This window comes from Gekko japonicus, unplaced genomic scaffold (assembly GCF_001447785.1).
Source record: "Gekko japonicus isolate JY-2015 unplaced genomic scaffold, Gekko_japonicus_V1.1 scaffold1021, whole genome shotgun sequence".
Lineage (NCBI taxonomy): Eukaryota > Metazoa > Chordata > Lepidosauria > Squamata > Gekkonidae > Gekko > Gekko japonicus.
In genome coordinates, this window is record NW_015176479.1 from 420,034 (window position 1) to 434,421 (window position 14,388).

General features: G+C 47.4%; 1 protein-coding gene across 1 annotated transcript in view; it reads right to left on the reverse strand.

Moving 5' to 3' along the window:
• Nucleotides 1-14,388, reverse strand: part of SDK1 (sidekick cell adhesion molecule 1) — a 502,369-nt gene that overhangs the window by 353,794 nt on the left and 134,187 nt on the right. The window contains exons 7-11 of the mRNA XM_015427208.1: nucleotides 13,935-14,129; nucleotides 10,046-10,162; nucleotides 9,717-9,884; nucleotides 6,269-6,371; nucleotides 2,476-2,652 (exon numbers count right to left, since the gene is read on the reverse strand). Coding sequence (XP_015282694.1) covers nucleotides 2,476-2,652; nucleotides 6,269-6,371; nucleotides 9,717-9,884; nucleotides 10,046-10,162; nucleotides 13,935-14,129 — 760 coding nt within the window. The remainder of the gene's footprint in view (nucleotides 1-2,475; nucleotides 2,653-6,268; nucleotides 6,372-9,716; nucleotides 9,885-10,045; nucleotides 10,163-13,934; nucleotides 14,130-14,388) is intronic.

Here is a 14,388-nt window from a genome sequence, read left to right on the forward strand (position 1 = left end):
GAGAGAGAGAGAGAGAGAGAGAGGGAGGGAGGGAGGGAGGGAGAGAGAGAGATCAGTTCTCCAGGAGATAATGGAGGACGGATTCTGCCGTATCCTACCCTGCTGAGGTCCCTCCCCCTTGGCACCCCCCACGTTCCCTAGGCTCCGTCCCCCAAATCTCTGAGTATTTCCAAACCCAGAGCTGCCAACCCTAAAAAAATCCATAAAAGAGACCTCAGATGAGAAAAAAGACCACCAAACAGCTATAAAGATAAAACTCCTGAGTGAAAAGCCCGGGTAAAAAGGAAGTGTTTCGGCCTGGTACCTACAGGACTATATGGTTGGCATCAGGTGAGAATGAGGAGGAAGAAGAAGAAGAAGAAGAGGAGGAGGAGGAGGAGATTGGATTTATTCCCCGCCCTTCAGTACCCGAAGGAGTCTCAGAGTGGTTCACAATCTCCTTTCCCTTCCCCTCCCCACAACAGACACCCTGTGAGGGAGGTGGGGCTGAGAGAGCTCTGACAGAAGCTGCTCTGGAGAGAACAGCTCTGAGAGAGCTTGTGACTGACCCAAGGTCACACCAACAGCTATATGTGAAGGAGTGGGGAATCAAATCCGGTTCTCCCAGACTGGAGTCCGCGCTCCCCACCACTACGCCAAACCACTACACCAAATCCACAGATGAAGGACGGCTACCGAAAATGCCCTGTTTCTAGTCACCATCCCCCTCAGCTCTGCAGATCTGAACCAGAGAGACCAGATCTGAACCAGAGAGAACGCAGTCGCGGTTTGGCTTCACAACTTAAGGAGTAGCCAGTCCATTCTCAAAATCACTGTCTACCTATGAAAACAGTCCCAAGTCCCTACAGACAACGTTTTAAGTACAGGAGTGGGTAATTGGTTTTCAAGCATCTCTTCAGCCTTGGATTTCAACCCAGTACATGAATTGACTCCAGGAGGAGGACTGATGGACCAGGGGTGGGGGGGTGGATGGCTTTAGAAGAGAATTCAATCTAGGCTTGGCACTGAATAGGGGACGCTGTGGTTAAGACGCTGAACTGCAGGCTCTGGAAGGTCAGTAGTTCAGCAGTTCAAGACCCGAGTGTGCCGCATGACGGAGTGAGCTCCCATCTCTAGTTCCAGCTCCTGCCAACCTAGCAGTTCGAATGCAAGAAGAAATTGCAAGTAGATAAATAGGTACCATTTTGGTGGGAAGGGAACAGCGTTCCGTGTGCCTTGGTGTTTAGTCATGCCGGCCACATGACCGCGGAAACGTCTTCGGACAGCGCTGGCTCTTCGGCTTTGAAATGGAGATGAGCACTGCAACCCTAGAGTTGGACTTGACTGGCTTTCGAGCAAGGGAACCTTTACCTTTAACAAACCCCCAAGATGGATGATACCAGATCTTAGAGGTGAACTTATTATATAGCAGGGGTGGAAGAAGGACCTCCGGGCATCTCCTCCTAGAAAATGTAAGTGTGATCAGCTGGCATAAAGAGATCCCATTTCAAAAATGTATTAGTGCACAGAATTAAGTCTAAAAGATGGCTCCCTTAGAACATCACCTCGTGTAATGGAACGGGCTTGCTTGCATTTCACTTCTGCCAGATGTAAAGGGTTTTGTTTACTTATTTTTTTTGGGGGGGGGACTATGTGGTGCCTCTCTAGAGACCTGCTCATGGAGTAAAACATGGCAAAAATGATTTTAAAAAATCATCAAAACCATTACTATTCACAATAAAAAAAATCCAGCTGTCAAAAACAAAACTAAACTGTAAAACAGCCAGAGCATAGAAACAATACAAAACCATTAGCAGTGTATAATGATCCTCATAAAACAGTTCTCAGAAGCAGACTCTAAAGGCAATTAAAACTAATGTGAGCCCCTTTCAAATTTAGAAGAAGAGAAGAGGAGAGATTGGATTTATACCCCGCCCTTCACTACCCAAAGGAGTCCCAGAGCGGCTTACAAACTCCTTTCCCTTTCCCTCCCCGCAACAGACACCTTGGGAGGTAGGTGGGGCTCTTTCGAGGACTGTTCTTGAGAGAACAGCTGTGAGAGAACTTGTGACTGACCCAAGGTCACACCAGCAGCTGCATGTGGAGGAGTGGGTAATCAAACCCTGTTTTCCCAGATTAGCGTCCGCACTCTTAACCATTACACCAAACTGGCTGATGACCGTGGTCGAACTCATCTTAACAAGGAGGAAGACAATTGCACTCGCTCAAGGACTGCAGGGTTTGGGCCTAGTCTGATGGAATGACACACACAAAAATCAAGGCCTTCCCCAGCTGCGGAAGGGAAGCAGGGTCTATGTAGTGTTGGCCCCTATGACTGTATAATGTATCTAATCCAGGCTACATTCCTCTAGAGATGTTTCTCAAAAAAAAAACCCAGAAAAGCAGAATTTAAGAAATGGTGGGAAGACCATAAAAAGGAAGATGGCATTAACGAATCACATTGCACCCAAAGCGGCACGCCACTAGAATACTCACATCACTTCCAGTCGCGCCACTCTGGAATCGTTCCCTCCAAAGGAAGTGACCTCGCACGTGTAGTCTCCAATGTCGCCGGACCACGTCTGGCTAAGGATGAGGGTCCCGTCTGTCTCGATGGCGATTCGGGAGCTGCTAGATGGATTTATGACAACGTTGTCCTTCTTCCAAACATACCTGATTGTCACAGTATTTCAGACCGTTAAAGTCAGCTGTCTATTGCGTTAAAAAATGATGAATATCAAGTGCTGAAATCATATGGTAAAAAAAAACAGAGCTGAATAATTACGCAGAAGACCGATATTCGCTAACAATCTTCCAGGGGCTCATTTGGATGCAGGGAATGTCTGACAGGCCTGCAATGCTAATAAAACGTACCATGGCTCAAGCTGAAGGGTGCAATTCTACTCCTCTGGAATCAATGGCACATTTCCCATTGATTTTTTAACAAAGGCGGTTTGGCGGAAAGAATAGCCCGAGTGAGCTGGGCTGGGTTTTCTCTTTTCAGGCCCTAGGTGCCAGAGAAACAAAAGGGGAAAGGCCATTCCGTTTTTCTAAGCTGTTGTCTTCCCCACTGTCGTTTTAGCTGTGCAACAGCAGATCAACGGGCGGCATTTGTGCTGGGCTCCGCATACGGTTGCCAGGTCTGCCTCTGGCAACCGACCACCACTCCTCGCTTGGGCTTCAGGAGCAAGACAAAGTTGTCATCCTGTCCAGTGTGACACTACTTCGGGGGGGGGGGAACCGGAAGTGCTGTCACGTCACCCTGGGGATCAGTGGAAACTATGGTTTTACCCAGGGGTCATTTCCTGCCGGAGCGCACAGGAGCAGAGCTCCGGCAGTAAAGAGCCCAGGGGGCAGGCACATGGAACAAGCCCCGCCCCCTGCTCCCAGCAGCCCTCAGTCAGGGCAAGAAGCAGCCAGGTAAGTTGCAGAGCACCCCCCTGGTCCAAAACAGTCCAGTGGTACCTTTAAGACCAAGTTTTATTCAGGTCCAAGCTCTCCCTCCTCTGCGAGGACAGATCTGCACGTCCCCCCCCCAATAGCTAGCAATCCAACACAGTCCAGTGGAGCCTGAGTGGTGGGTGTTGCCTTCTGACACACTTCTGGTGATGTCAGGGTATGTGGCATATGCAAATAAGTTATGCTAATGAGTTGTGCTAATGCGCTCCTGTACCTCTTTTTCCACGAAATGACCCCTGGTTTTACCACAGGCTGTGGTCACACGTGCTAAATAATCCACTTTCAATGCACTTTCCAACTGGATTTTGCCAGTTCACACAGTAAAATCCAGTGAGAAAGTACACTAAAAGTGGATTGAAAATGGATTATTGAGTGTGTGTGACCGCAGCCATAGAGGGTTTGGGTTTTTTGCCTATTCCAAGAGTGACATGATGTTGCTTCCAGGTTTTCCCTGGAAGTGATGTCAATTTGCACAGATTGGGTCCCCGCCCCCTGCCAAGTTTGCAGGGAAATCTCTTTAGTGTCCGTGTGGCCCCAGTCCATGGATTTAGATATCTGCAGGCAGGGGCCACACGTCGCTATCTACTTATGTATAAGAACTGGCATATTTATTGGGCAGGCCAAGATTTTTTTTATTTCGTTCTGTGTATTTGATAACAAATTCTATGCCGCAAAGAACACATCCTTATTGCACATATAGCAAACATACATAAGTTCAGAGAAAGGCAATGGTGCTTCCACACATAGATGGGCTCCCCTTATCTGACTCTCCCCTTTGCTTCGCTTCGGTTTGTCATTTGCCTGCCTGTGGCAGCTAACCCTCCGGGCCTTGGATCCAACCCCCCACCCTCACGAAACCGAGGAGTGAGAGATAAAGGGACCTCCCTAGTGACAGTCTAGGGATTTCACACATGTCAGGTGACGTCACTCCCCACACAGCTTCTGCTGGTTGCTGGTATGGAGCTGAAAACCGTAAGGACTGAGCGTGCTCCAAGAGACGCGGAACACTGAGAGAAGGTGAGGCTCAGTGGAACTAGGAAGTGAACAGGGGGCGGTGGGGAAATTGTCCCCCTCAAGCTGCTCAGTGGTCAAAAATTCCCGGTAGGGACACATTTGGGCAGGAAGGAATTTCCTAATTGTTTATCCCGAGTTGTTCCTTCAAGAAGCCAACTTCAGGATCAAAGGCCTGTAGGGTTGCCAGCCTCCAGGTGGGGCCTGGGGATCTCCCGCTTTTACAACTGACCTCCAGCTGAGAGAGATCAGTTCTCCTGGAGGAAAATGGCGGCTTTGAAGGGCGTTGTACCTTGCAGCCAAGGTAACGGGAAATTGGGTTGTGGCCTAGTTGCCGCCGGTCATTTCGTATGGCTGGAACCTTATGAGTTCTACTATTTGTATTGCATGCCATTTTAATTGCTTGAACTGACTCATTAGTTATAATTTGTTTTTAATGGCTTTATTGCCGGTCATTTCGTATGGCCGGAACCTTATGAATTCTACTATTTGTATTGCCTGCCATTTTAACTGCTTGAACTGACTCGTTAGTTATAATTTGTTTTTAATGGCTTTATAACCCTTATTGTTGTTACCCGCCCTGAGCCCGCTTGCGGGAAGGGCGGGATATAAATCAAACAAAATGAATAAATAATTAAATAATTATCCTTGCTAGACCAATGAGGTGTCGGGCCAGCCAAGCAGGAAGGAAACTGGCACGTCTCGGGGCAAAGCAGCCCGGGTTGCCAACCTCCAGGTACAGTCCTAACAACAACAACAAAACCCCTACATCTGTCCTAATACATGATCTATATGTGGGGAATTCTCCGTTCCGCCCCCTCTCCTCAGTGGCACTCTTGTCTAAGCCGTGCCAAAATCGCTGGGGCCTTAAATTTGCCACAAAATATAGGCCGGCCTACCTGCTAGAGAAGCCTCAAGTATAAGCCCTTTGTATAGTTGCAATGCACCGACAAATTACAAAATATGCTTAGCGCTAAATATACCTGATTTATAAATTCACGATCCACAAATCCTGTTTTATCTCTTATTGGTTATTTCAGTATTATGATGGATAGAAAAGACTCACGCTACACATCATCTGTAGGAGGATTTATGACCCTACCAGCAGTAACAAGGAGGGGGGGGGACATTAAAATGTGTCCCTCTCTTTATAGAAATGTAGAATATTCTCCCCCCTCCCCGTGTACAAGAAGCATTTGTTTCCCAGTCTCAAAAAGAAACCATTTTATTCTTAGCTGTCCTCCCCTCCTGCTTTTTCATCTTTGTTACTTTTCATTTATGTACATTCTCTTCCTCTCAAAGAAACAGAGAGGAAATCCCTCATACCTGGAGAGCTGGTTTGCTCACAGACGAATTGCACTTCCCATTCTGAACGTGGTACTACTTTACTTAAAAAAAGAAAATCTGAGGACGGGGAGGCGGGGGGCGGAAGTAACCCAGGAATTTAAGACCCTTGATGCAAAGATTCCTACAATCGCATTAAGCCTCGTTGGGTTCCATTCTCATTAAGATGCGGCTTTTGACAAGTCCTCTTTATTGATATTCTATTAACTGTGACAGTAAATCACGGAAAGTTGTGTGGAAGTCGTGAAGTGGAACCGTAGCTCGTTGTAAATAATATATAAGACTGAAGTTGAAAAGGAGGGAGGGGGGGAATGGGACTGACATGATTTATGGGGCAACCTACAACCTCATGACGCAGTAGTCGGGGATCCGAGCACCAAACCTGGGCTCTCGAAAGCTCTCCCCAATGCCCCTCAGGACGGTCTGCGAAATTAAGTTCAAACGAATGGCACAAACAGCAGCGGAGGCCACCAACCTGATAGAAATCCTCGGGTCATGGGCTGCCTCGCAGCGTAGCGTAGCTGTGGTCCCCTTAATAACAGTGTTGTCCTCCGGAGGGCGTATGATGGAAGTGCGATCTGGAAAGAACGTAACCCACAGTTCAGGTGAAAATTGCCCGCTTCCGTCTTGACTCGGGGCCTTTGCCCTCCAAAGACAGCGGGTTGGGTCATTCGTCATTCCCGGACAAGAATATTTGTGCTCCCCCACAAACCCCAAAAGCGCCGGACTCTCAATGGCAAGTGTTTACCGGAGAAAAGCTTAATACAGAGTCCTGTCCTTCTCTCCCAATCCCGACTTAATTTCCCACTGGATTCCCAATTAAGTCGTAAGAGTGCCGCGCAGATTAGAAAAGCAAATTCCATTGCCGAGAGGAGACTTGTTCTTAACTGTGATTAAGAATTTGGAAGGCGGCTTTGGTCATCCTCCTCCCCACTGTCTCCTATTGTCGGAGCTCAATTCCCACTTTGCGGGGATGAAGGGAAATGGTGGCAGCGTTGACCTGAACTGCAATTAACACCAGGGCAAGGAAGAAGTCTAATAAAGGGCCAATATTAAAAACCGAATTGAAACTTATAATATACAAAAAATACCTATGTTTTTCTTTATTATAAGTTTAAATTAGGTTTTTAATATTGGCCCTTTATTAGACTTCTTTCTTACTCTTGTGGACCTTGATTCCAGTTTTTGGGTCTAGTTTGATTTCTCCTCCCTGTGTCTTACTGCAACTAACACCAACCAGGGTCAGAAACCCCGGTGAGGGTATTAAGCCACTACAAAGCAGGTTTGCCCTTAAGCGCAGCTGACTTAGGACTGGGGACACACTCCTAAGGCCAGTACATGATTTCTGAACCGTGTTTAGAGGGAGCCAACCTCTGAATGATTATATCCTATAAACATATTACCTGTTGGCATTTTGAGTAGTGCTTTGGAGCTTCGCATAAAGGACATAAAATCTCTTATCCAGAAATATTTGTAGTCCTGAAAGATATCCATGTATCCGCCCCGGCATGACTAGAAATAGATTCTTTCTGCCCCTACCTCAAATTTAAAGGATAGAGCAAAATGAAAGTGGTGGTGAGGGAAGAAACCTACCCGGTAATCCTGGAGAGCCAATTTGGTGTACTGGTTAGGAGCGCGGACTCTAATCTGTGACAACTGGGTTTGATTCCCCACTCCTCCAAATGCAGCTGCTGATGTGACCTTGGGTCAGTCACAAGTTCTCTCAGAGCAGTTCTCTCAAGAGCAGTTCTCTCAAGAGCTCTCTCAGCCCGACCTACCCACAGAGGGTCTTGTGGGGAGGGGAAGGGAAAGGAGAGTGTAAGCCACTCTGAGACTCCTTTGGGTAGTGAAAGGTGGTGTATAAATTCAATCTCCTCCTCTTCCTCCTCTTCTTCTTAATAGAACAAAAAGCCTATCGCACTCTAGCCCTTTGCTTACTTTTTGTAAGCTGCTTTGGATACTTCCAGGGGGGAAAGCAGCCTAAACATGTTTAAACAAATACCTAAGAGAAGACATTAACTCAAATGCTGCTAAAGCCCCCTGTCGTTCAAAAGTGGCCAAGAAATGGAGTTCACTGCAGCAAGCAGCTAATATTTAATTTATTTATTTATTCGATTTGCTATCCCGTCCTAACCCCTAAGGGTCTCTGGGCGGCTTACAGAGTGCGCTAATCACATTTACAGATATTCAAACTATCTCGGATGGACAGTGGTTGTACATGCAGGGAAGGGCTGCAGGGACACGCAGGGAAGGGCTGCAGGGACACGCAGGGAAGTGCTTGGACACACAGGGAAGACTACACCTGCTGAATCCAGGCTCAGGAAGGTTTATGTGAAAATGGGAACAATGTTTATGTGAAAATGGGAAAATGGGAACAACAAGGTTTATGTGAAAATGGGAACATGCGAAAGAGCAAGTGCCCGAAGAGGCTTCTATACCAGAACCAAGCCCTAAAGCACGAACATTGGCTATCTTTAAGTAACACATCTGGGAGTGGTGGGTGCTTTCGCTGCAGCCTTGAGGTTACAGCAGTGCCATCTGGATTTCTGCGTTATCTGAAGAAGGGAGCTGTGACTCACGAAAACTCGTGCCCTGCTATGAATTTCGTTGGTCTTTAAGGTGCTACTGGACTCTTGCTCTTTTTACCTGGATTTATGTACATGCAGTCGGTGGTTAAACGTGATCAAATTTTTAAAAAAGAAGAAGAAGAAGAAGATTCAGCTAGTCGTTAAAACTCACTGGCATTTTGTGCATACAAAAAGGCTGACCTTTCCCAAAAAGGAGCTTCAAATGGGAGATTATCCAACCTTTCCCATGCCTGCACTCTACTAATATATTGACTGGCAAACAAGCGGTCCATATCCTCCTCTGTGCAACCGTTGCACTTTGTTAGGAAGATGCTCACAGAGTATCCCGGTAGCTGCCAGGATTTGCAGTGCACAAATCCCTTGAAATAATCACAAAGCAACTATCGACAGCTTTCCCTAAACCAAGGGACGTGCCTCACTCTCGTATTTCTAGCTTGAGGATGTTGGTTCCCGCCAGCCCTATAGCTACAGTGGGGCATCTCGGGGCTAGGCCCCCTGACTTGCTGGCAAGCCCCCCCCTACTTCCCATCCAGGCCGGGGCATCACAGCCTTCTCCCCTGGATTAATTTGATTAGCCAGTGCCCCCCAAAAATTTTAAATGCCCCCTGACTTAAGAAATCCTGACTACGGGCTTGTTTCCCGCACTCCATCTCCAAACCCTGCTCTGAACCTCAAAGCCACCTCTTATTGGTGGAAGTTTAGTGTGTAGGCAGGGACACCAGCATGTCTTCTGCCTACGGATTTCTACATCCCATGGCTTTGTTTTGATGCCACAGCACTGCAGAAATCTTTCAGTCACCCTTGGAAATAAGCAGCAGGCAGCGCCAGCAGCAAGCATTAAGGTGCAATTTAACACGCGCATGGCAAAATGCACAGATTTTAGGCATGTATCACATGCTGCAAAGGACATAGGTCCATTAGCTGCAATTCAAGAGTAGGAAAATACATAATTTAAAAACCCAGACTCTTCAACAGGAGGACTCAAACCAATCCTGCTCCTAGTTTTAGACCAATATTTAACACTTTTCTCTTAAACCTGTCGGTTTGAATATTGGAAAAGTTCTGTTTCTGCCGAACCTGACGTCTGCAATTCAAGTTTGCTGAATTATCCCAGTCACCGCTGCCAAAACAACAGGGCACTGCTTGGCTTTGTTTTTGTTTTTGGTGGGTCTGCTTAAATCAGCTCTCGAAAGCACGCGTATTATCCCTATTAAATTATTCAGGATTCCCCCCCGCCCATGAAATGGAAATTTTGTAATTGGTTTCCTGAGGGCACAACGAGAACTGATTAGGCCTTGATTAATATTGGAGCGTAAAACAAACATGGGCCCTCACTCCACACGGTGAGCGCAGCAGAGGCATTCAGGTCTCCTTCGGAGTTGACTGCGCAGCAAGTGTAGTTCCCAGCATCTTGCAGGAAGACAGGTGTTATCTGGAGGCCGCCGGATTCGAGGAGAATGAACCGGGGGATCCGAACGGAGCCGCTGGCCAAAGTCTGGCGCCCTGAAACAGAGTGTGACAAAACAGCTGCAGTTGTCCAACTTGCAGTGTGTGAAGCACCTAATGCTTAGCTAATTCTCCCTAGCGCCTAATGCTTAGCTAATTCTCCCTGGCGGACGACAGTAATTAAGAGTGATTTCCCAACAGGAAAGTAAAGTTTTTACCCCGTTTCCATGCAATGGCAGGCTTGGGAGCCCCTGAAACTTCGCATCTTAAAACTGCGGTCATCCCTTCTGTAACTGTCGCGTCCGCTGGCGGCCAGATAAAAGTGGGTGCAATATCTGGAACAAAAAGGACAAAAACGACAACAGCGGTTAAAATAAACAAAAATTCTGGATAATCTCTTGGAAAGATCACTACACTCCCTGTAAAATGTTGTATCCATTTATACAGAACTGGCAGAGGAGAAGGGCACAGCAATAACAACATGAAAACCTTTCAAAAGAGACAGTAACCTTTCATCGCCCATCTCCCAGGAATTCTCCCAAACTTAGATTATTGGCTAAATGGAAAAAGAAGAAAGAAATTTTAGCGGCGCTTGTAACAAGTACAAGCAAGAGGGCTTTTGCGGCAACACAAAAGGGGTTTATGATGAATGTTGGGAGGGAAGCAGATGAACTGAAACAAACAGAACTATTTGCTTTCATGCACGTAACGAAGCCCTTTAAAGATGAAACGCAACCGGAGGCCAATATTTGTTGGCAAAGTGAAATGTCAGCCAAAAGAAATTTCCATCTGAGTCTCAACCAGTGGCTTGTTATCCGATTTCGCACCGCTCCCCACTTCCCCATCGTTACATCTTATCACGTGGCACCCTTTCAGGCTTCAATGCAAAGATCAAGCAGGGCCAGCTCTGTTAGCGGCAGCCCAGGGAAGGACCGCAAACTTCATAAATGGGCTATCTGCATTCAGAGGTAAACCTGGACAGGTCTAACACCACAGCCCAATGGAAATCAAAGGGAGTTGATCTGACTGAAAACAGGCACTCTCTAATCTGGTTCCAGCTGAGAAGAACCTGCTCTCCACTAAGTGGAGAGTTGCGAGGGATGTAAACCCCTTTTGTGTCGCTGCGGAAGACAGCATGGTGAGAACATGCTGAAAGCCAGCATGGTGTAGTGGTTAAGAGTGGTGGACTCAAATCCAGAGAACCGGGATTCCCCACTCCTTCACAGACAACCAGTTGGGTGACCTTGGGTCAGTCCCAGTTCTCTCAGAGCTGTTCTCTCAAGGGCAGTTCTCACAGAGCTCTCTCTGCCCCACCTGCCTCACAGGCTGTCTGTTGTGCGGAGGGGGAGGGAATGGTGACTGTAAGCTGCTCTGAGATTCCGAGTGAAGAGCGGGGTAGAAATCCTCCTCCTCCACTTCTTCACCACCACCACCACCATCATTACTATCATCATCATCACCACCATCGAGGTATATTATGAGCAAGGGGGAGTTCCACAATTGGAGCAGTGTGAGGTATATTATGAGCAAGGAGGAGTTCCACAATTGGAGCAGTGTCATGAAGGAGGTTGTGGTGGCTATGAGGTGAATGGGGGAGGTACTGAGGCACCTGGCCATCTCCTGCTATTATAATTGATCTTGAGATAACAAAGATCAGTTCCCCCAGAGAAAATGGCTGCTTTGGACGGTGGACTCTATGGCATTATACCATGACTCTGTGCACCAACTAGAGTTGTCAGGCAGCCCTCTGTGAGCTATTCCATCACTTAGGGTGGCCCATCTGGGCCTTTTCCATTGTGGCCCCAGCTCTGTGGAATGGGCTCCTTGAAGAGGTGAGAGGGGCCCCCTCCTTGGAGATATTCAGGCTTACACGGGGGCTTGAATGGCAGGCATCTTTTAAGAGTGGGAAGAGGAGGGAAGGATTTGGTGCTTGTTATTGCTTCTTCTGGTTTAACTGGAAATGCTTTTAAGTATTACTACAAGCTGCCTTGAACCATGAGGAAAAGTGGGATAGCTCTCTCAGCCCCACCTGCCTCACAGGGTATGTCTGTGGTGGCGAGGGGAAGGGAAAGGAGTTTGTAAGCCTCTCTAAGACTCTGAGTGAAGGGCGGGGTATAAATCCTAAATAAAGAATCAACAGAGAGCTGACAAAACCTTCCTCATCATCGGTCCTTCACTTTTCATCTTGCTTGAATGTGCTTTTCAGCCTTGTAGAAGGGGAGCCTTTGCCCCTGTCCTTCCTAGTTTGCTCTGCCTGCCTGCCTTCCAGAATGAACAAGCAGTGACCATCACCCGGGGTGTGTGCCTTCCCCCACTCTAATCTGCACTAGTTTCCCTTCCAGGGCTTATAAGCAACACGTTTGCTTCTCTCCTCGGTAGGTATCACAGCCCCCTCCCTCAGTGCCTGTCTTCAACAGAGGTGAAACAAAGTAAGTCATGCTGCCTTTCAGGGGGAAATACTCTCGCGTCTGCAACACCTGCCTTTAAAGAGTATAAACATAACATGTTCCCACAGGGAGGCAGGAAACAGCAACATACCAGAGAAGTGAACGGAACAGCAACTTGATCTTTTTAAAAATATATATATAAACATCTTTACAAGTTCAGTGGAAACGGTGCAATGCCTGATAGTAAACTGAAACACTGTGCACAGAAACGTGTATGGAGACATTCCTCGTCAGTAGCCACATTTGCTAATCTTTGCGACTGGAGAATGCTGCCACCAGTTCAATAATCTTCTGAAGCATTCTCTCCCTCCTCACTGCCCCTCCTGCTTCCCTTCCATTGCCCCATGAAAATGCGAGAATCAGGCAAGCGGGTGCCAGAATAAAGAGGATTCTCAAATATTCATCTAATATTTCCTTTTTTGTTTAGCAATCAGATCAGTTACAACAAACATACTAAAGGTTTAGGTTTTAATTAAACAGACGTGCCTATCAAATGAGATTAAAATGGTATACAATTGTTCATCTTTTTTTAATTATTATTAAGGCCCCGTTCACACGAGGCGATTTGGCCCGGGAACGGGACAGTTTGGGGCCGGATCAAACCGGCGCGATCACACCACAACATCTGGGAAGCGTCTTGCTTCCGTGGCCAAACTGTCCCTTTCCCGGGAAAAAGCGCCTCAAACTGAACCACCTACCTCGGTGGTTCAAATGGACGAGGCGCCTCTTCCCGGGTGTCTGATCGCCGGCGCGTCTTTGCGCCGGCACATCCCCGGGCCGGAGACGAACTGCGCATGCTCAGGCATGCGCAGTTCGGCCGGCTCCCGGTTAGAGCCGTCTTTTCTCTCCGGCGTTTGATCGCGCCGGGGAGAAAAGGCGGCTCGGCCGGGGGATCGTGGGATCCCGCCGAGCCGTATCAACATTGGCGCGGCTTTTAAAAGCCGCGCTTTAAAGGGCTTTTCCCCTGCCGTGTGGCAGGGGCCTAAGTAACACAACCTTTTTAGATAGTTCCATGCGGTTAGCCGTATTGGTCTGAAGCAGTAGAAAATTTTTTAGAGTCCAGCAGCACCTTAAAGACCAAGACGGGTTTAATCAAGGTATGAACTTTCACGTGCACACCCACACACACTTCGAACTTATAGACAGCCTGAGCATGAAATTTACATGTAACATGAAGATGTTTTAAGTTATGCAAAAACAAGCTAAGGTTATAATGTCAACAGTTGTTTTGATTTAATTAAGGTGGGGGGGAGGACACCAAAGTAATAAATATGTCAAAACAGGGGATAAGTGTGTAAAGGCATCTTTTCTAATTGTGGGAAGTAAACTGAGACTCATCATTCATCTCCTCTAACTTTGAACTCCTCTAAGTTTGAACTCTAACTTCCATTCCGATGTATTTGAAAAAGTGTCATGCACATGAAAGCTCACACCTTGAATAAACCTTTGTTGGTCTGAAAGGTGCCACTGGACTCTCGATTTGTTCTACAACCTTTTTAGAAGATTCTAGATCACAATATTTTTTTTGCATTCTTAGCGTAATGGTAGATGGGATAATCATGCAATGGTAGCATAGATAGATGGTAGTGTAGTGGTGGATGGTGCCCCCCTCCCGTCTCCCCCTTCCCTCTAATGTCGTCTTGTCGGGGTCCAGACTTACTGGTGACATCGAGGAAGGTGTAGCTCAGAACCTCCCCAACTTCGTTCTTTGCAACACACTGGAAGATTCCAGAGTCATCCGGCTGCAGCTGCTGGATTTGAAGACTCCCGTTGACGAGGGCTTTGTAACGCGGGTTCGACAGTTTGTGAATGGGGACGGAATCCTTGTACCACACCAGAGTAGGAAGCGGGACTCCTGCGTGTCGAAGACAGACAGAACGCTCTTAGGTTGCACACACCGCTGTTTGCTCATTTCCCATCTTTTCTTCACCTACATTCATCACTACAAATTGGCTATATAGTATATAGCCACGGGGCGATGGTGGGGGTGAGTTTCAGAATGCACAGTGACAGACTCACTCCACGGTCACCCCCCACCCCACAGTCCTCCCACAGAAAGAGCTAAACAAGGAAATGGGTGCTGTCAAAGCACTTCTCGCCAGTCAGCAGATCAC